Source organism: Alligator mississippiensis, chromosome 1, assembly GCF_030867095.1.
Source record: "Alligator mississippiensis isolate rAllMis1 chromosome 1, rAllMis1, whole genome shotgun sequence".
NCBI lineage: Eukaryota > Metazoa > Chordata > Crocodylia > Alligatoridae > Alligator > Alligator mississippiensis.
In genome coordinates this window covers 363,082,238-363,105,514 of record NC_081824.1, presented here as the reverse complement: position 1 = coordinate 363,105,514, position 23,277 = coordinate 363,082,238, and the positions used below count along the sequence as shown (strand labels likewise).

Here is a 23,277-nt window from a genome sequence, read left to right as displayed (position 1 = left end):
AATTGGGGCCCCAATATATTTTGATATCATATTTATACTCTCTGTGATACTGAAAGAGACAGCACACAGGGCCATTAGTAAAACGTGCTAAATTACTGCCATATTGCACATGTGAACTTGCATATTTTTTCTGTTTTTTCTCTTCATCCTTTGAATGTTGTCAAGCATTTGGAGAAGCACATAGCATAGCCAATGTGTAAAGAGGTCACAGAAAGGCAGAAGAAGTCATGCTAGTGAAAGTATCTTACCTTGCCATGAATATTGGAAACTTGAATTTGTGCTCCGGAAAGCATAATTGCTCTTATTTTTGTGCTACCCAATTTTTAATGTAACACATAAAACCAAATATTAATACTTCATAGCTTTTTAATGAGGCAAGTCTTAAAGACATAATTTCTCCATTTTCAATAATACTTACTAGATGATAGCCACTATGAGTTACAAGTTTATGTTCACTTTCTTAGGTAGTATTCCATGTATACCATATTGTATGTGGGGTCCCATGAAGTGAGGCCTTATGAAGTAAAATTCACTTTTAGGGGTATGTTTTTTTCCTAATATTGTTTAAAACAAAGAAGCTGTTGTGTACTTCTGTTTTTACTCTTCTCTGCTGTTTTTCTTCTCTTGATTTTAAGCATATTTTAAGTTATAGGAATGCAGGCCCAATGTGAGCTCTGTATGAAAATGGGAAGCTTATAATACTTGTCATTGTCATCGTCACCAATTATACCAGCGTGCCAGTAAGATACAGTATAATGCACTCATTACATGAACACATTATATTATATTATGCTGAATTGCTTGAAATATCATCTCATCTAAGCAAATTGTTGTATGGCTTTCAGTAAAATACAATTTATAGCATCTCAGCTAAATCATGAACATTTCAATACAATACATTTCAAAGCATTATATGATGCAGGATAATATAATATAATCATTTCAAGAGACAACAAAAATATTATCTGAATAATGATATAATTTTTCTGTAAAAGAATAGATAATGATTATTTCCTAGAAATGGATCCTGACTGACTTCATTAGATTGATAGCTTAGTTCTCCAAACCAGAGACAATGGTAGGTTCCAATATGTAACTTCTTTTCTATAATGGCTTCTTGCTGAGATAAATGGAGCAGTTTGCATTTTTATCTTTGTGAATATGAATTATTGTGCTCTTATTCGCATGCCACTGTTTTAATAGCCAGAAATTATTTCTCTTACATCCACATGTGACTTTCACATAAACTTTTCACAGGCTTGTACATGGCTCACTCAGATATCCAGTTGCTTTCTGTGTAGAGAACACAATCTCTTGCTGGGCATAATAAAAGAGAATATTAACTGCACCCAAAGTAATAACTTATTTCTGTGACTAGAGTCTTATGTCATATTATTAACAGAATAATCAAGTTTTTAAAAATCTAATACTATAAAGAATATGCATGGTAACAGAACAGACCCGTTGAAAGCCTATTTTAGCTACCCAAAGTTAGGTTTTTAAGTCCATATTTAGATGCTTAAGCAAATTACCTAACCTTCAAACATGCTAATAGCCCAGCAGCATCTATCAGTCAATGGAGAAATAGTGCAATGCAAAAGGATGAGATCAAGTGATCAGCAAGAGACAAGGCAAATTATCAGGGGGTAAATGTAGGGAATTTTTCTACAATCTTAGAGCCATAGACAATGTGGTAGAGAGGTCAATCTTGCAAGCTTTGGCTATAAAGCTCTCAAAATTCTTCTTTTGCCTTCATTATACTCTGGAATTAGTGATTTAACTAGTAAGATTTTTGAAAGCATCTTCCTTTTCTCAGCACTTGGCAAGTCAGTAAAATTTGCCTTTCCTTTGTTAAATTACTAGTGCTAAATTACTAGTTGCCCATCTCCATCATTAGTCATCCTCAAAATCTAGCCTTAATTTTTTTTCACTTGAGTTCAGAAATAAACTCTCTTACTTTTATTTATTAGATATTAAATCAAATTGAAAAAAACAGTGACATTTCTTAGAAAAATGGGGTAAGAGGAAGGGAAAAATCACATATTCACAATTTCCCTCCTTTCTCAAATTCCCTGATGATCTCCATTACATATTAGGATGATTAACATTCATTTACTGTGAAATTCAGAAGTTAGAAAACAAAGAGAGAGAGTTGAGGATAAACACATCAAGTTGGTTGCAGTCTTTACTCATGATATAAAGCTCTGGACACTTTGTTCCTTCCTTATCAGCAAACACAGAAGCAGCAATGTGCTTCTATGTGCACAAGGGAAATAAAAGTATATTAAAAAAGAAACGATAAATTTACTAGGCAAGTTAGAAGATGAAAACAGGGCTGTAGCTCACTGTCCTATAGGCAATATTACATGCTGTACATTAACTGGGGAAAAAAGGATGAAGTTCTGATCCATGAATAGAAGGGGCAGTGACTTTTTAAATGATTTCCTCCACAAAAAGTTAAAATCCCTGAAAAAAAATCAAAAGACAGTGTTTGAGCTAAATATGTCAAACTAATGAAAAATACTGAACACTTTGAGCAATACTTTGGAATTCTGTACCTTCCAAGGACTCCTGCATTGTGTACGATGATGCTCCATGATGATGAATGCAAGATGCTTTGTGAACGATGATGATCCAGGTGGTATGCTTCCAGCAGCAAGTGTGGATTCCCCTTCTTAGGTTCCTATATCACTTCCATTTGAGGAAGTTCACTCGAAGAATCACACATGGATTGGACTGTTCCAGAATTGATCCCTATTTTTGTCTTTTGCTAATGGTTCTCCTTACATTCTGGTCTTCACTGTAGTCCTGTTATCTAACCACACCTGTTAATTATGTGCACAGATATTTCCTTTCCTTCGATTGCAGTAGAAGTGATGACAGAGCATGCTTCATGAAGATGCATTAAAAATATGGTGCCCATCTGGCACCATAGTTTATATCTGGCAGCAACAAGTATAAGAGGCTAACATTTTCCAGTGAGCAGACACCAAAGCCCTCCTCATATTTTCCCTTTTTGACTTGGCTGGAGAGAAAGTGAAATCTGATAGTAGCTGGTGTTCATGTTTTTTTCTTGGTTTTGCTGTTTACCATAATAAACATAGCAGAATCACAATACTTGTTTGGAAAAATATAGGGGTATCAAATCCTGGAATTTAAGAAGTAAGAAATCACAGATTTCAAAGAGAAACCTTGACCAACATAAAACCAACATTCTTGTAAGTGATCATCCAAGCAAACAATACAAATCACTTGTTTAATGGAAGTGACCTTTTAATAATGCTGTATTCATTGCATTGAATATACTTTGGGTTTGTCTCTTAAGGCAAGAAATTGGTTACTTGGGGTTGTCCATGCCCATTATAACAATATATCAATACCCCAAGAGAGTTTAATTAAACATTATAAAAACATAAATTAGTATTGTAACTCTTGGAAGCATACAGAGCTGGGGGTTTCATTTGTTCTGATCTGCAGAAAAGTATCACTATGTTTTGAAGAACACTTTTATAAAAGCAGTTGAATGATCTACCAGAATATCAGGACCCCAGCAAAACTAGATTGAATAATTCAAGAATGACATCATTCAATAGCCAGAGTTTCAGACATAAGATAAACAGTCCTCACTTATTTAGCTGTTTATCCAAACTGAAAGGTGCTCTTAACTGGGCACATCTACACATACACTTTAATGTGCAGTAGACTAATCTGCTACACAGTGTCACCATCTACATGTGCGCGACAGGCTGGTGTAGACTAATTTACTGTACTGTCGGATATGCTGGCAGACATGAGTACTATCTGATGGTGCAGTAAATTACTGAGCTTATATGCATGTGTAGAAGGTGACAGGGCTGGCTGGGGCACACGGGTGCTTCAGTACAGGGCAGATGGCAGGCAGCCCCCGCACTGAAGCACCCTTGTGCCTCAGCCAGCCACTCTGTAGCACATGGAACCCTGCTGGAACAGTTCTGGACTGGCAAACTGACCCCCTGGGTCCCTAGTGAGGCTAGGCTGCTCCATGTGCTATGCATGAATAAACTCTAGAGGAATTAGCTCATGTTCAAACAGCACGCCACGGAGCAAAAAGCTCTGGAGCAATAAGCTCCAGAGTTTATTTATGCATGTTAATTACACATGTAGAAGTGCCCACTATGAGATACTCTATCCCCGCAGGCTCAGTCAAAATGTCAAGCAAACTTTGTCCAGAGCAGTGAAAAGAGTGTGGAATATACCTACTGCTACTTATAATTTAGCTGTAACATCAATTATAATAAAAATCAATTCAAATTTACTAAAGTTACAGATGTCGTTTTCCAAAATTGTCACCATTCATTACTTTATAATAATTTTTTTTTGGTAAAGTTGATTTTTTTTTTATCCAAAAGCCCTGAAACTTATATGTTACTCATCATAAAATACATTAGTGATGTGTAGGGGGTCCACAGGGGTGCATGTGCACCCCCTGAGAGTGCTGGTGTGCCCCCTCACAGGCCAGGCTCCCTGCTTAGGCGACGGGCAGGTGAGATTGGCTGCAGAAGAGGCCCCCCCCAGTCTCTGACTGGTTGCTTGGGGGGAATGTGTCCTGCCTGACTAAGGTGGCACCAGTCCCCCATAATAAAATATGACATCCACGTGGGAAAGTGGCTCAGAATGAGTGGTGGAGTTAACATACTCATTGTTGATCAGCTAATGTATATCTGTACCGCAAGGAACTTTGTTTCTTCCTTTTCATGTCCTTGTGAAGGTATTAGCAGAATTCATAGATTTGTTGGAATCTGACAGGGCCATACCACTGAGAAGCTTGAAATCTAAGAAGCTATTTTATGTAAGAGAATGGCAAGTTTAGAAAAAGGGCCAGTAGGCTACGCATCTCAGTGATAGGGTATCATGGTTACAAGTTATGAGGGTTCCATTATATTTAGAAATATATTGCCAGGGAGAAAGTAGCAGTTGGTCAACTACTCTATCTATAGAGGACAGTGTAAATTGGAGATGGGAACCGGGGGAAAAAAAAACACCTGAGAAGATGGAATTAAGGTTATTAATGCATACCCACAGGAATGGTTGGATTAGATGATCTCCTGAGGTCCCTTCCAAACCTACTACTCTATAATTCTATAAGACCTTACAAGAAATGGCTAATCTTGTAGACCAGTGGTGCTCAATCTCTGGCCCTGTGGGCTGAATGAGTGGCATAGGGCCAGTTTGCAGGCCTGATCCAACATGGAACTACTGCACAAAGTCAGTCCATGGGTGATTCCAGAGTCACGATTACCACTACTCCCCCACTGCTAAATTTCTCAGCTCGTGGGGAGCCCTGCAGGTCAGTCAGTCCATGGGCCAGTAGTTGAGCACCTCTGGTGTAGACTTTACTGATTGTAAATAACAACTAAACCATAACTGTCACCTTCAATTCCATGTTGACCACACCAGCTTTCCATTTGGTCTAAGTTCTGGCCTTGGAAGTGTTCACAGGACCCTCATTGCAGTCAACAGGAGACTTTGGCTGGCTGTTCAAAGCAGGGCAAGGGCAGCATTTGTCCAAAAGTATGCAATTTTCATTTCTTCTTTTGAACTGTTTATACTGAAACACTTATACTTTGATAAAATATAATGCAATGAGGTTGAGAAGCAAATATGGGAGGGATGAGCATAAAATAATATAAATAAAATCAAGAGCTCTGATAGGTAAAGTAATTGATCAAGTGATGTCCCAGGGCATTTGGGACTGACATGGTTATATAATCCATACTCCATATAGGTTCTGATTAAAAACCTTTAGTTGGGGATCTTTACAGAAGAGAAAACCAGAACTGCTTCTCAGGATTTTAGACACTAACATCATTTCTTTCACTGTAGGGTATCTAAAATTCAGCTATACCAGCTATTTAAAAAACAAATAGTGGTGGTCATATCTTGAATTGTTATGCTTCTGTGCATTCCTTGAATGTAATTCCTAGGGTTTAATAGTGATATTTTATCTCATTTTGCATTTCAAGACTCCAATGTCATAGAAAAAGTGACCGTGTTTAGTGATTCTTCATGGGCATATGCACCACTTATAACATCCACATGGTTTCTTATGCTAGCATGTTAATTTTGAAGCTGTGAGACCAGCAGTAGAGAGCAGTACAGAAATTAAAACATCAGAATTAGCAGCATGTAAAAAAACTTTCAGACAAACTTAACTCTTGCTCAAGCGGAGGGTACTTTATTGATGACTAAGATATAATCCACAGACCATTATTCACTACAGGCCAGGAGCATTGGCTGAGTCAGTCTTGGTGGGGAGGCTCAGTGAACTCCTACAGAATGTTGACTAAAGGCCTGACCCTATTCCACCTACTTCCAATCCCATTCCTTGAGTCCTTGCTAATACAAAAAGGTAGATTCTTTCTCTTCACTGTCTTTTAGTCTTAAGGCTAATAGAAGCAATATTCTCTCTGCCTGTGTCTGAATTTCCTAAGGAAGTAGTTTTCAATCTTTTTTCATTTGCAGATGTCTAAAAATTTTTGAATGGATATGCAGACTCCTTTGGGAATTTCTAATGGAGGTAAGGACCCCTTTGAATTTTAAGTCTGTGTATTCACTTACTTTTGATTGATCATAGTCCTATGATCCTGGTCCATGGTTGTCATGGGAGACTTCAACTACCCAGACATCTCATGGGAAGAGCACTCGGCTAAATCTGAGCAGTCACAAAGCTTCCTCTCATCCATGGATGACCTCTATCTGACACAAGAAGTCTATGGGCCAAGAGGTAAAGTGCTGCTCGACCTGGTACCGGCAACTGGGGATGACCTAATCAGTGACCTAATGTTCGAAGGGAAGCTGGGTGACAGTGACCAGGAACTGATCACCTTCACCATCTGCCATAAAGCTGGCAAGTCAGTCAGCAATACAGAAGTCCTCAACTTCAGGACAGCTGACTTTGACAAGCTCAGAAGGGTTGTTGGTGAGGCCCTAAGGGACCATGACCCTAAGGGGGGGGGGAGTTCAGGAAGAGTGGTTGCTTCTCCTGGGAGCAATCCTGGATGCACAAGCTAAGGCTATTCCATCTCAGAGGAAAGGCAGCAAAAGGGCACAGCAGCCCCCTTGGCTCAGCAAGAAACTAGCGGACCTCCTGCGACTAAAAAGAAAGACCTATAAAGGATGGAGGATGGGATCCACCTCCAAGGAGGAATATTCCACACTGGTCTGGACCTGCAGGGAGCGAACCAGGAAAGCCAAGGCTGTAATGGAACTCTAACTGGTATCAAGGATATCCTACTAGTATCAAGGATAATAAAAAGTCCTTTTTTAGATATGTGGGGAGCCGGAGGAAAAGCAAGGATAACATTGGACCCCTGCGAAACCAGATGGGATAACTGATGACCGACACCCAGGACAAAGCCAATCTGCTAAATGGGTACTTTGCATCAGTCTTTCACCAGTCCCACAGGACGCCTCTCTCCATCATGGGACAGGGAGGCCCAGGTGAGGGAGATTCCTTGCCCTCCATCAATGCTGACCTCACGAAGGAACACCTTGAGAGGCTGGACACCTTCAAGTCAGCCGGCCCTGACAATCTACACCCCAGGGTACTCAAGGAACTGGCTAGCATCATAGATCAGCCCCTGGCCATGGATCTTCGAGAACTCCTGGTGCTCTGGTGAAGTGTCTGAAGATTGGAAGAAGGACAATGTGGTGCCTATCTTCAAGAAAGGGAGGAAAGTGGATCTGGCAAACTACAGGCCCATCAGCCTGACCTCTATCCCGGGGAAGGTCTTACAAAAGATTATCAAAGAGGCCATTCTTTTAATGGCAACATCCTGAGGGATAGCCAGCATGGGTTTGTTGTGGGTAGGTCTTGCTTGACCAATCTTATTTCCTTTTATGACCAGGTGACTTATCACCTGGACAAGGGAGAGGATATTGATGTTGTACATCTTGACTTTACAAAAGCCTTCGATTTGGTATCCCATGATCACCCCTTGGTAAAAATGGCCAACTGCAGCCTTGGGTCCACCATGGTCTGCTGGCTGGGGAATTGGCTCTATGGTCGGACCCAGAGGGTAGTAATTGATGGAAGTCACTCATCGTGGTGCCCTGTGACCAGTGGGGTCCCCCAAGGTTCTGTCCTTGGACCTATATTGTTCTACATCTTCATTAATGATGTGGACATTGGAGTCAGAAGTGGACTGGCCAAGTTTGCCGATGATACCAAACTTTGGGGTAAAGTATCCACGCTTGAGGACAGGAGGGCGATCCAGGATGACCTTGACAGGCTCAGGAAATGGGTGGACGAGAACCTGATGGTGTTTAACACCAAAAAATGCAAGTTTCTCCACCTTGGGAGGAAAAACCTGCAGCATCCTTATAGATTTGGCAGTGCTATGCTGGCTAGCGCTACAGATGAAAAGGACTTGGGGGTCATGATTGACTACAAGATGAACATGAGCCTTCAATGTGATGCTGCAGCTAGTAAAGCAAGCAAAATGCTGGCTTGCATCCATAGATGCTTCTCAAGCAAATCCCAGGATGTAATTCTCCCAATGTACTCGGCCTTGTCGAGGCCACAGCTGGAGTACAGCTTTCAGTTTTGGGCTCTACAATTTCAAAAGGATGTGGAGAAGCTTGAGAGAGTGCAGAGGAGAGCCACACACATGATCAGAGGTCAAGAAAACAGACGACAGGCTGAGAACTATGGGACTCTTCAGCCTGGAAAAGCGCAGGCTCAGGGGCAATCTGATGGCCACCTATAAGTTTATAAGGGGTGTCCACCAGGATCTGGGGGAACATTTGTTCACCATAGCGCCCCAAGGGATGACAAGGTCTAATGGTTATAAACTCCTGCAAGGCTGTTTCAGGCTGGACATAAGGAAGAATTTCTTTAGTGTCCGAGCCCCCAAGGTCTGGAATAGCCTGCCATCGGCTATTGGTGGTTTAAGCACCTACTTTGAACACCTTCAAGAGAAAATTGGATGTTTATCTTGCTGGGATCCTACGACCCCAGCTGACTTCCTGCCCCTGGGGCAGGAGGCTGGACTCAATGATCTTCTGAGGTCCCTGCCAGCCCTAATGTCTATGAAATTTATGAAATCTAGTCATCTTTTGCAGACCCTTAGTTATAGTCTGCAGACCCATGATACAAGTGCAGCTCATTCCGGGTGGAAGGCGGGGTGCGGGATGTAGGTGCTGCTTGCCCAGCCACGGTGGGGGGGTGGGCACTGCTGCCACTTGTGCAGCTGCAGGCCCAGCCACTGTGTGCCCAGCTGGGGTGGGGGAGTGCAGGATGTGGGCAAAGCTGTGCTGGGAGTGGGGGGCTATGCCCTGCTGCCGCTTGCCCCCTTCCTCCCGGACCGAGCCATGCCTGCATCGTGTCCCCTCTGCCCCCCATCGCAGCTGGGCAAGTGGCAGCAAGGCATAGACCCTGCTCTCAGAGCTACCACACCTGCAACCCATGCTCCGTCCCCTCTCCACCCACCACAACAGACTTACCAGCTGGAGGTAGCTGTTTCCAGCATGGTGAGGACTGCTGCCTGTTTAGTCTATGGCTGAATCTCTGAAGCGGCACTGAATCTTCAGATCCCGTTTGGCTGAATGGAATCAGGACAGTGATTCGAATCTCTGAATCAAATCACTGTCTGTCTGAATCGGCTGAATCCTTGCTCCTTCTCACAGGCCTACTACACAGGCAAGCTCTCCAGCCAGGGGCACTAGAGGGATGCTCCCTGGGCCAGCACTGCCCTTAAGGCACTGATTGATAGCCTGCCTGCATTCCTCTGTCTGGAAAGGGGGCTGACTGTCAGTAGGCAGTTGGCAGCTGCTGAAAAGCAGCAGCTACCACAGACAGCTCAAGAGGGTCCTAGTTCTGGGAGAATGCTCCTCATCCCAGTCTTGCCAACTGGCTGATTGCTGGGATAGCGGGGTCATTCTCCCACAGCAGGAAACTTCCTGGGAGGATTCCTGCCACAGGAGAATAGCCCCTGCTCTGGGTCAACCAGCAGGAGTGCATGGGGCAGGAGGTAAGTGTGCCTGGGGCTGGAGCCCACCTCTCCGCCACCAGGGCACCCCTTGCCTAATTTGCCAGTCAACTGATTGGTGGGAGAGGAGAATGCATTCTTATTCATAGATTCATAGATGTAGGGTTGGAAGGGACCTTGTAGATCTTCTAGTCTGACCCCCTGCCATGGTAAACGTTGCCCCCCATGCCTAGTCTGACCCCAGCCAGGTAAACGTTGAGCCTCCTCTTAAAGACCCCCAGGGTAGAAGCCATCACCACTTCCCTTGGAAGTTGGTTCCAGATCCTAGCCACCCTGACTGTGAAGTGGTGCCTTCTAATGTCTAGTCTAAACCTACTCTCTAGCAGCTTATGGCGGTTATTCCTTGTTACTCTGGCAGGCACTCGGGGGAACAAGGTCTCTCCCAAACCCCGCTGGTCCCCCCTAGTAAGTTAATAGACAGCCACCAGATCCCCCCTCAGCCTTCTCTTGTGAAGGCTGAACAGGTTAAGGTCCCGTAGCCTCTCCTCATAGGGTCTGCCCTGCTGTCCCCGGATCATGCGAGTGGCCCTCCTTTGGACTCTATCAATGCTGTCTACATCCCACCTGAAGTGCGGCGCCCAGAACTAGACGCAGTACTCCAGCTGCAGCCTGACCAGTGTCGCATAGAGGGGGAGGATCACCTTCTTGGCCCTGCTTGTGATGCATCTGTGGATGCAGGACAAGGTACAGTTAGCCCTACTGACCGTGTTCTCGCATTGTTGGCCCATGTTCATCTTGGAGTCAATAATGACTCCAAGTTCTCTTTCTGCTACCGTGCTTTCGAGAAGGGAGTTCCCCAGTCAATAGGTATGCTGCTGGTTCTTACTGCTTAAGTGCAGCACCCTGCACTTGTCAGTATTGAATCCCATCCTATTTTCATTTGCCCACCCCTGTAACCTGTGCAGGGCCTGCTGTAATCTGTCCTTCCTTTCTAGTGTGCCCAGCTCACCCCAAATCTTGGTGTCATCTGTGAATTTAAACAGGCTACTCTTCACCCTGTCGTCCAAGTCACTAATAAAGAAATTGAACAGTGTGGGCCAAAGGACCGAGCCCTGGGGGACCTCACTGCCCACTTCCCTCCAGGTCAAAAATGACCCGTCCACCACCACTCTCTGAGTGCGACCCCTCAGCCAATTTGCAATCCATCTAACTGTGTAAGCATCAATGCCACAGTCACTTAGCTTTTTAATGAGAATGGGGTGGGAGACGGTGTCAAAGGCCTTCCTAAAGTCCAGAAAGACTACATCCACCGCGACACCTGCATCCAGTGATTTTGTGACCTGATCATAGAAGGCAATCAGTTTGGTCTGACAGGACCTGCCCCTAATGAAACCATGCTTGTTGCCCTTGAGCATCATCCCCACTGCTGGCCCATCACAGATGTGCTCCTTGATAATCTTCTCAAAGTGCTTCCCCAGGATTGAAGTAAGACTAACGGGCCTATAGTTGCCCGGGTCCTCCCTCTTCCCTTTTTTAAAGAGGCTGGAGCCCTCCCATGGAGCCCTCCCATGGCTCCAGCCTCAAAAGAATGCTTCCTCCTTTCCCACCAATCAGCTGACTGGTAGAATAGGCAAGGGGTGCCCTGGTGGGGTTCCCATCATAAAAGAACAGCTGCCTGTCCCCTGCTCTCCTCTGAGTTGAATGTAAGAGGAGGATATGACTACAGGAGGAACACTTCTGAGGTTCTGGGAGGGTTCTCTGTTGCAGGACAATGTTCTCTCACCGCCCCCCCCACACACTCCTCAGGGCTCACCCAGAAGAGGCCAGGGCCAGGGGATAATCTTCAGTGGTGGGAACCTTCACAGGGCTCCAGAAGGGTTCCTGCCATGAGAGAATGCCTCTCCCACCTCTTCCACCAATCAGCTAATTGGCAGCATGGAGGGAGAGAGGACATTTCCAAGCCAGGAACCCCACAGGGCTCCCTGACAGTTTGTCCCTGGGCAGGATGTCAGGGAGTTAGTGCTGAGAGAATTGTATAGCTGTTAAAGTTACTGCAGGAGGGGAAATTTCATTCTAATTGGAAGAGGTAGAACTTTCCTATGGAAGAGCCAATTCTCCTCTTCAAGAAATCCCTTGAATGCCTCTATGTTTTCTTTTTGTACCAGGGAAAAGGCTTTTCTCCCAGCAAAAATGTAATGTCTGTCCAGGGCCTGAGTCAGCATAGAATTTGTCTCTCTGTAACTTAGACAAACACTGCTCTGAAGCTAGCATTTGAAACTATATTTTAAAAGTACTTTATTAGGGCACAGAAACTGTAGATATTTCACTCTAACTTCTATAAAGGTAAGATACAGTTATGTAACTGAAGTACTCAAAAACAGAGCCGTGAGCTTTGTTTGAAATGAATACTTTTGATCTCACAGTTATAATGTTTATCAGTCAGATCTTGACAAAGGACATTCATTTGAATTGGTAATTGTTCACATTAATATATATTACCATGGTTTTTAAGGAAAGCTAAAGTTGTGTTAATCTCTACAGCATTTATTGTTTTTTATTCTTTAGAAATATTAGCAAGAACTAAATAGGTGACTGCTATAATTTTTCTCAAATGGAATGTAATTACAAGGCACTTTTCGACAAACTTCACAATTCAGGAGTCACACTGAACTACATAATTTCATACTGAACTGCTCCTCATAAAGCACTGCAATACTTAATTTAATTTCTCAGCTATATTTTTCCAATCAGTTATTCCTTTTTATTCTGATATTTCCCAGTTAGCAGTAGTTAATATACTGTAGATGTGTATGGTTTTATGATAATGAAACTGTACGTATATACAAACTAAAAACATATACATTTTTGGTACAGGTTTTCTGTGGCTGGATCCTTCACACTGGGCCATGTCATCTGGCCTGCGGGGTTTGGTAATTTGGTAGTGTAGAAGTAGTGGCAGTATTTATTGTCACTGTTCCTCCACCATCAAATTTCTGGACTTCTGGACATTTCTATGGGCTGAATCACACAAATCAATGGGCTGGATCTGGCCTGTGGGTATCAGAGTTGAATATCTCTGCCATAAATCATATACACACATTGTAAATTGACTTCTGAACAAACACTTGTTCAGAATAAACAGATTAGAAATAATTTATAACTTCTTAATAATATCACATTTGTAATTCAAAATATTTGAATACAGTATTTGAATTTTAATAATTCTAATTTAAATACTGTAAGACAAATACTGGCATGAAAAACTTCAGAAAGGTGGAAACTCAGGAAATATTTTATGACATGATGTATGGTTCCTTTATACCAGGGGGACCTAAAAGTGCTTTGTTTTAACTTGTTGCTGAACACATGTTCACATGTATTGGGATTACTTGTGCAAGTGGTGGCCATTTTAATAGTTACACAATTTGTTTCATAGGTTTCACGAAGTATAGATTTTCAGTTAGATTATATTACACCCGTTAATGCAAAAGGTGGATGGTACCACCTAGTGCTTTGTGACTAAGATTACAATGATGAGGTATAACAAAATTAGGTGCATTCATGTAGGGGTTGGCCTAAAATCATATTTTTTCCATTTAAGTCCCTAAAAAATGGAATAGGATCTGATGCTTTCTTAACTTCATTGTTTCTGGTTGCAACGTTATAGTCAGAAACCATATCTTCTAGGGCAGGATACTTAAAAATTAAAGCAAGACATTGTAACAGTATTCTTCTGAGTTTGTGGGCAAGGACTGTTTTGGAATCTGTTGGCCAAACAAAACCTGAAGGTGCGAAATGACAGTAACTTCTGAAGAATCACAGTTGGTTAATTCTAGAGGAACAGGTAAAAAGTGCCCAAACCAGACATTAAATTGTTAGATGAGGGAAGGTAACATATATTAATTAGACCTACTTCTCTCTTGGTTGAATAATATGCTTTAAGTACTTTTCCCATTTACATAAAAATGTAAAAAAGACTGTGGTTTTAATATAAAGGGATACACTACCATAAACTAGTGGTGCCCACCCTTTGGCCCTGAGGGCCAGATGTGTGGTGTGGGTCAGTCTGCAGGCTGGATCTGGTCTGTGGGCCCAATCCAGTACATTCAGGGCCTGATCCAACTGGGACCATATTATGCCCCGGGCTGGATTGGTCCTGGCTCCATTTGTGCTGGATTGGACTCATCACTCCAAGCCCAACCCTGACCTTGACCCCACATATGCCAGATCAGGCCTGCTCCCCTGCCTCCAGTTCCATGTGTGTTGGACTGGGCTCATTGCCCCAGCCTTAGATGTACGCTGGCTGGATGCTGTGCATAGGGCGATGTCATCTAGGCGGCAGGGCTTGGAAATTTGGTGGTGGCCAAGTGAGGGTAATGTTAATTGCCGCTGTTACCTCACTGCCAAATTTCCAAGCCCTTGGGGATCCCTTTAGGTCAGATCACATGACTCCATGGGCTGGATCTGGCCTGTAGGCTGGGGGTTGAGTATCTCTACCATAAACGCAAACAGCCTGGCAACCATATGCATGTGCTGTAAACTGACTTTGTACACAAACACTTTTACAAAATAAACAGACCAGAAATCATTCATAACTTATTAATAATATCACATTTGTAATTCAAAAGATAATGTCAAACTAGTGCCAGTTGTTACCTCAGGATTTTATTGATTGCTGTCTCCTTTTCTAAAAGATTCCTTGCTCTGATGCTGAAAACAGATTTACGGAGCTGTGAAATAGATAAAAAAAAAGAGTGTGATTTTAGTTGCTCTGTATATGGTAATATTTAAGTGTATTGATGGAGCAATCAATGCATTATATTGTTGAAGTATATGAAACTTATGTTAACAGATAAGCAAAAATGACAGTGTTGTGGTCTCCATTATAAAGTCTACATTTTCCTGGTTGCTTTGCCATTGCTTCCTGCTGATGTGAAGGGAAGTGAAAAAAGATCAAAATGGCCCCCACTTAACAAGGGAGCTGTCTGATTCACAGCTGTCAAGTGATGCCTGAGGTGCTAGCCTCCTTGTGCTGCCCAACCCACTTTTGCAACTGTCTTTAGCAGTTGTGTTTGTAGGACAAAGGCCCGGTCTGTCTATAGCTGCCATTTCAGCTTCCAGGCATAGAAGACCAAACATAATGTTTCGTTAGCATTGCTCCTTGATTTGCCCTGGTTCCTGCTCCTCTCATCTTCCCCTAGGTAAGGAGAAAGGAACAATATAAAGTCTCCTCCTAGTGCCCAAGGTTATCCTAACTATCCCTTTTTTGTTATCAGTGTCTCCTTCCTTGAAGTGCTATTTTTTGAAAGGAAGAAAAAATGAGAGGATTAAGCCATTTTTATAAGTGGATAGTTGGCATTCTTCTTATTCTTTTTGGAATAAGATGGGGAAAGCTAAGTGTTTTAGACATGTCTGTTGTAGGTTACTTCCTGGAGGTCAGGACATAGGGAGGAACATGATACAAAAAAGACAGTGCTCAGAAACCTGAAGTCCCAGTAAAGGGGTAACAAACATTTTAAATCACAGCTGACAATTTTTCCATTCTTGCATCTGTAATGATGAACGTAAAATTTCAGGCATCTTGTAAGACTTGGCCTTGTCAATTATTTGGGAATCATTATTGTAACTGGCAATTGTTAGAGAGAGATTCTGGAGTTTCCTGCAAAGCCAGTCCTATGTTTGATCAGGCTGAAATAATATCTCTAGGCACATCTTTTGAAATCTATTTATTATAGATAGATCAGAAGTTGAGCTTATTTCCTTTATCTCTTTCTGGCTTAGGGATAAGAATAACAAAATCTTGAAAAGACTACATAAAAATTAGCAAGTAAATTTGTTTCTCTAAAACTGCTGACAGATGTGAAAAAAACAAAAAAGAAAAAGAGTGCTTTACTGTAAGAGGAAGTATGTTAGTTTGACTCGGCTCTGTATAGATTGGGTGCTTCAGTAGTGCTTTTTGGCACTTTTATCTAAAGCTGATTCAATTAAAAAAAACCCTGCTAAATTACCTGATCTATACAGATGTTGGGTGAGCTGGGTCAAACTAACATGATGCCTCTTCTAGGCATGTGCTGCTCTTGGTACGGCATGTGCCAAGCTTAAAGTAAAGCACAGTTGTATTTTCTTTTTCACATCTGTAAGTAGCTTAAAAGCCCAAACTGACTAATTTATAGCAAGATTTCTTTACATAGTGTCATAACTAAAAGAAACTATGCCCATGTCACTAGCAGGAAATGAAATTTAAGCCTTCTTTGCTTTGCATGTATTATGATTGGTCAGAGTAAAAGAGAATATCCCTGCCATTAAACCCTGGCATAAAACCTTAGCGAAAACGGCTATATAATTGGAGATTCAAACGAGAACCAGATGATGTGGCTTAAATCGATTGGTCACAGTGTAAACAAAACCATCTTGCACTTCCGTCCAAATTGGAGAACTCTGATCACACAGCAGAGTAAACTTGGTGGATTGATCACCCACCAACGACTCCCCGTCATCGACTGTCCCGACGTAACCAAAATCCCCCTGCAGGCTCGTTAACTTGTTCACGGCTCGTTAACTCATTCACAGCACCTTGTTCGTCACGCTCGCTCGATTGTAACCTGATACGTATGCTCGACTATAACTAAAGCAAGTCTGCTACCTGCATCGCATTTCATCCTGAGGCGGCGTAAGTAAAAAAAAACTATAACCAACACGTGTCAGTGCCTGGTTAATTTCACTCCATCCATCAATTACCCACCTGTCCAGTCAAAAGTCTGAACACTCCGGTGGGAGTCAGAACGCAGCTGCCGGCGGCTGTGATGACTCATGACATGGCGTCACGAACAGGATACTGGGGAAATGCGATGGAGTCGGAATTAATTAAGAACCGCCTCTGGCGCAGTGGGGATAACGCGGATGAATTGTAGGTGCATATCGCTTATCACCAAGTGGGCGGAGCGGAGGCGGGGTGCATCAGTGGCTACTTCTTGTTAAAAGGGGAAGAGGGGGTCACCAAGGAATGAGCAACGGACCTAACCCCTGGGGCATTTGGGTGCGTTATGGGGGGTAACCGAGTTCTATACCGGCCGCGGGAGGAAACGAAAATGATGTCTCTGGCCCGCGTAAAACCGACGGGCGCAGTGAATCCAACTCCTGCCCAAGAGTACGCCCGCTGCATACGCCATGTACGGGAGGGTGGGGAGCCGACACCGGTTGACAAATTTAATCTCCCAACTCTGGTGCTCGGATCGCGCGGCCATGAGCTGCTCACCCAACTCCGTGAAAGTTTAGAGGCGGAAGGCCGCACCGCGACAAAGTGGACAGGCCCAAAGTGGGACAAAGGGAAGATGATAAATGTGCTATTTCGTGCCTTTACGGGTCTGTTGCGGGAGAATGCGGACTTGGAGGCCCAGCTGGTCACAGCTGGGAAAGTGGCCGCGGAAGCGGTGGTAAAGGAAGGTTCCAAGCAACCGCCCAAAAATGGCGCCGGGGAAAAGGGGACGTATGCGCCACCGCCCGAAAATGGCACCGCGGAAAACGGGAAGCGTGTGGGACTTCCCCAAGGGGGATGGTCAGCCATGCCATCTGCAGTTACACCCCCTGAGGTGGCACCAGTCATAGATCTGCCACCTTACGGAGGAGGATGGCCAGCTGCGTCACTGCCTACAGCCCCACCTCCCGGAGTGGCACCACCCGCGACTACACCCCCTGAGGCGGCGCCAGTCATAAATCTGCCCCCTTACGGAGGAAGGAAGTTATACCCAGCCCTCCTGGTCAACCCCGACCCCACCCTGGTCCAGGCTCACCCGATAGCGCTGCTAAAGCATAATATAGATGACCAAGGGGCGGCACATACCACCATTACGTACCGCACCTGTACCCGACCTGAAATGCAGGACTTATGCAAAGAATCGAAGCTAAAACCGGGTGAAACTTTGGCAGTATGGTTGGGGCGATTGCTAGTGGAGTATGGGTCGGAGACGCTGGACCAAGATGAGGCTAGCTTCTTAACGCGTGAAGCCACCTGGAGCGGGGGGCATGCCACTGACTTAAACACAATAACGGGCAACACCCACTGGCCCATTCTGGTCCCAGCTCTCGTTGCAGGTCAAGTGTGCCAAAAATCCTATGCCTGGCATAATGGACAGCCGCTGAAGCCCTCCGCAGAACAGCTACTGCTGGCCATTATTGGGGTATCCTACGCATCCTGGAACCCCTGGGCACATCATTTGGGACTACCGCAGCAACAATGTGACAGGCCGTGGCCCCACTGTCACCTAACAAACCCTGGCCAGGTCCCAACCACGATGGGCAGTATCGAGGCATGTGTAGAGCTTTACGGGGGAAAAGAAGCCATAACTCTCAGACTTCTCCTGGGCCCGCTGGCCGGTCAGTCGGCCAGGAATCTTCTGAGTGAACTGCTGCGACTACAGGCCTTAATGGGCCCTACAACCACAAGCCCTGACGAGGCCGGACCACGATCCTCGGCGTGCCCAGTCGAGCACCTGGAACCGAAGCGGCGTCAGCCTGGCCCTTGGCATGAATTGCGGGCCCCACCACCAAGGACGCTGGAGGACAGGGCCATGTTTGGCTTCCTCCTAAACAACACGCAGCTCACCAAACAACAGCTGCGTCTCTTAGGAGACAAGGGCCAGCGACACCTAGTGTCCGCAATGGGTTTTAAGTACCAAGACAAGCCAAAAAACAAGTAATGGCTGCCGGTCACACCGGTGGCCTACTCAAGCCCGACCCCACAGACCCTCGCCCTTACGCCAAGCTTGTCGTCTACGACGTCGCTAACCCAACTATACAACGCAAGGTCCTCTTCCTTTTGGACACCGGGGCGCAAATCAATGTCATCACCCCGACGACACCTCACGTGAAAACCAAAAAGGCCATCAAAGTCCAGGGACTACATGCCGTCGCTGTCACAACAAAAGTAAAGTTTACAGTGGCCGAGTACCACCGCGCATTGGAGGCAGTCCTAGGGGGCATCAACATGTTGGGAATCCCCGGTCTCAGAGCACTTGAACTAAAAGAACAAGTGTTACAAGCCCTTCCAATCTCCATTTCAAAAATGGATCAGCACAGACCTACACTTCGCAACACGTCTACGTGGCAGTACAAGCCAATCTCAACAAAGGGGCCTCTACGGGAAGCCCTTGTCACCCTTCTACAGCGACTCAAGCAACAGAAACGCATAAAACCAGTGGCTGCCAGTACTCACTTATCACCAGGGTGGGGGATTGCCAAACCTGGAAAACCCAACGAAGTCTGGCTAGTAGTCGACTACTGCGAGGCCAATAAAAGGTGCCAGCTACTCATGCAGCCCAACGCTTCCACGCTACCACAATGCCTGTTTGAAATGGCACATTTTCAGAAGGGCCAATGGTATGAGACAACCCTTGACCTTAAAGACATGTTCTATTCCATTCCAATTGTTGATAGCGATGGGATCCTAAACATGTGTGTCGAAGGGACCATGTACCAGTGGACAGTCTGCCCACAGGGGTACCGTAACGTGCCGGCGCTAGCCACTAGCGCCACGAACGACACACACAAGAACTTCCGCACCTTTTACACCTTGCCCGAAAAAAGCGAATTAAAAATCTGGAGCTATGTTGATGACCTCGCAATTATGGGTCGTGACCAACAAGTAGTCGCCGAAATCACCAAATGCCTAACCAACCACCTCCACGACAAGGGATGGACCGTCAACCTAAAAAAGTCTAACCTACAGCCCACGATGGACATCACGTTTCTGGGCACTAGGTTTACCGGCACTACCAGATCGGGTGTAACACATGAAACCCCAGATCTTGGCCCATTTGAAACGCCACTACCAACAAACAAGAAGCAGCTCCAACAACTTTTGGGACACCTAAATTGGTACCGACATTATATCACCCCACACCACCTCCCGATACTGGCTAGACTCCAGCGACAAACTCACGATAAATCGCGGAAAGCCACACCCTGGACAGGGAAGGACAAGAAGGACCTCCGTAATCTCCTGCACGCCATTAAAACTACACCACTTTATGCACTTGATTTTACCGAAACACTAACAGTGACTCTAGGAAACACCACCAACCATGTGTGGGCCGCTGCCCACAACCCCCGAGGCGAGCTAGTTTACTCCCCCCAACAAAACTCTTCAAGCAGCTCAGCATCGATACGGAGCCATGGGAAAGATTCTGCTAGCAGGACAACTCGTGGAACTGTTATCTTAGGGACATGGAACACTCTGAGCACCCGCCGCCACTCTTCTACCCTTGCTGAACGCCAAAAAGATCGATCCACAATTCCAAGGAGAACCAGCTACTTGGAATGAAATGGTTCTCAACCACCACTACCATTGGTGTTGCTGGAAGTGCGAGGACCTACCGCCTAATCCCGGTGCCCAAACAGACTCTGTACCTACCCTCTACGGGTCTATAGCCCCAGCCTGGATGGCGTCCGATGGCACTTCTCGAAATGGAGGAGGCTACGGGTTCTATTGCAAGCCATGCCACGATGCAGAAATGTTCAGCGCCCCTGGAGAGGCCACAGCTCAAAGGAATGAACTCCTGGGTTTCAAAGCCATTATTCGACACTGCCTCCAACATCGTGATGGGACGCTTCCAACTCCCGTCATAGCCATCGATTCCCAGTACGTCTACAAAATTGTCATAGGCACAGCTACAGCGGCGGAAAACCTGGAGGATTGGGAGGAAATCTGGGACATGCTATCAAGGTTTACCATTCAACCACTAGTGAAGCACACTAGATCACACCAACTTGAAACTGACCCCGTGCATGAAATCATCGACAAGCTCCTAGAAGACCCTCTTCGGAGTGATGTCATTTTGGCCGTCAAAACGGTCGATCCCAAGGCCTATTCAGACCCGTTTCTCACGTGGCTTCATGAACACTGGGGCCACCCAGGACCAAAAGCTAGTCACCTATGCTGGCGGTCTACAACAGCGACCCCCGCACCCTATGGAACACAGTCTGATTGGGAGCGGGTATCTCGAGCCTGTGAGGCGTGTGCCAAGGAAAAGTGTTATCGGACGAAGCATCAAGTCGGAGCACTAGACGCACAACATTTTGCACCTGGGAAAGTCTGGCAGGTGGACCTTCTAGGACCCCTGCCCAGAGCCAAGCCACCAAACAAGGGACTAGCCATCGTTGACCTGGGCATGTGACATCTACAAGTAATTCCTCTACGGAAAAGCAATGCCACAGCTGTCATCACTGCACTAACCACCGTATTTGCTACTTGGCAAGCTCCTAAAGAAATTCAGTCAGACGGGGGACCTCCGTTCAACTCTGTGGCGCTTGACAAGTTTGCACATCTCCATAACGTCACCTGGCACCTTCACCTCCCCTACCATCCCCAATTAAACGGAGTAATAGAAAGACGTATTGGACTCTACAAGGAACAACTGCGTCTACGGGGAGGAGGCACATACAAAAATTGGACTAAGCACAATCACGACACCCTTATCTCTCTAAATGAAAACAAGCCTCTCTGGGATGAAGCTGAGCCGCAAAAGGCCTCACCGTGGGATCCAAAATTCACTCCGGACGAGTTGGTTTGGGTCTCCATTCCCCATCCTCACCAAAGACACCCACGAGTACACAAAGGAGTTATATGTAAACCTGAACTGTACCCAAACACTTACTCCGTATACCTTGATGACAGTAAAGACCAGTCACCAATTTTAGCTCATCACAATTGTCTCACCCATCGCTCCACACTCCAAACAAACTAACTGTTGTAAACCCAGTTACTGCTCTCGTTTTATTTTCCAGGTCTGGCAGTGAGCACGATGGCCAGAGACAACAGTGGCCCGCCACAAGGACCACTGGAACATCGGGCCGCACCGACCTTACACTTCCCAGATTACCATGGGGGTGTCTATTGTGCTGATCCTGTTGGGTGCTGTTGTCGCCTCAGTGCCTCCTCCAGACCCTGGACCCTCCAACTCGATCTTGTCTCTTCTGTCGGTTTGGGCCAACATCACCGGGTCCGATAGAGTCGGGACTCACTGCATGCCTACGCCACCTCGCACATGGCAATGCAAAACCGACTTGCCTTAGACGCTATGCTCATCTATCAGGGAGGGCTATGCCAGTTCCTTAACCTCTCTCATGATTATTGCAGTGTTAGTATCCCTAATATCTCGCTTCCCCTCAGTAAACAAGTCGAAAAAATGCGAAAAATTGCCACAAATACAAATTGCATTGCAGGTCTGGGTCAGGGATGGCTATCCAGCATTTTCAATTATTTTGGATGGGAGGGCTCTTCTTGGCTAATGTATTTGTTAACATCCCTAATTACTTTGTTGTTACCCCTTTGTGCTATTGGCATTGGTCTTAGTATAATTTGCTGTTTTGTCCAATATTTTAAAAACAAGCTTATTTCGCTTTCTGCTTTTATATACACCCGCTTGCCATTACATGACTCAAATGACAACGAGTATGACGATAAGAACGAGCTGTAGCCTAACTCAAGTAGTCACCTGCTGTGCCATGGGCAAGGGGGCATGTCACAACTAAAAGAAACTATGCCCATGTCACTAGCAGGAAACGAAATTTAAGCCTTCTTCGCTTTGCATGTATTATGATTGGTCAGAGTAAAAGAGAATATCCGTGCCATAAAACCCTGGCATAAAACCCTAGCAAAAACTGCTATATAATTGGAGATTCAAACGAGAACCAGATGACGTGGCTTAAATCGATTGGTCACAGTGTAAACAAAACCATCTTGCACTTCCGTCCAAATTGGAGCACACAGCAGAGTAAACTTGGCGGATTGATCACCCACCAACGACTCCCCGTCATCAACTGTCCCGACGTAACCAAAATCCCCCTGCAGGCTCGTTAACTCGTTCACGGCTCGTTAACTCATTCACAGCGCCTCGTTTGTCACGCTTGCTCAATTGTAACCTGATACGTATGCTTGACTGTAACTAAAGCAAGTCTGCTACCTGCATCGCATTTCATCCTGAGGCGGTGTAAGTAAAAAAAAACTATAACCAACACGCGTCTGTGCCTGGTTAATTTCACTCCATCCATCAATTACCCACCTGTCCAGTCAAAAGTCTGAATGCTCCGGTGGGAGTCAGAATGCAGCTGCCGGCAGCTGCGATGACTCATGACACACAGAAAAACTGAAATCAATGAAGAGCGTTTTAAAAATATTCACTGTTTTGAAAGATTCTACCACTTCATAAAGAATATTCAACTTAATGGGAAAAATCAACAAGAATACTATATTTTTTTCTTTTTAAAGTATGATTTCTGTATATTTTACACACAATTTGCTTATCCGAACTTT

General features: G+C 45.0%; 1 protein-coding gene across 5 annotated transcripts in view; it reads right to left on the bottom strand.

Moving 5' to 3' along the window:
* The window catches only part of NALCN (sodium leak channel, non-selective), a 505,598-nt gene that overhangs the window by 69,697 nt on the left and 412,624 nt on the right, over positions 1–23,277 (bottom strand). For all 5 annotated transcript variants that reach the window (XM_019486907.2, XM_019486906.2, XM_019486908.2 and 2 more), the window contains one exon: positions 14,625–14,698. In XM_019486907.2, the coding sequence (XP_019342452.1) occupies positions 14,625–14,698 (74 nt within the window). The remainder of the gene's footprint in view (positions 1–14,624; positions 14,699–23,277) is intronic.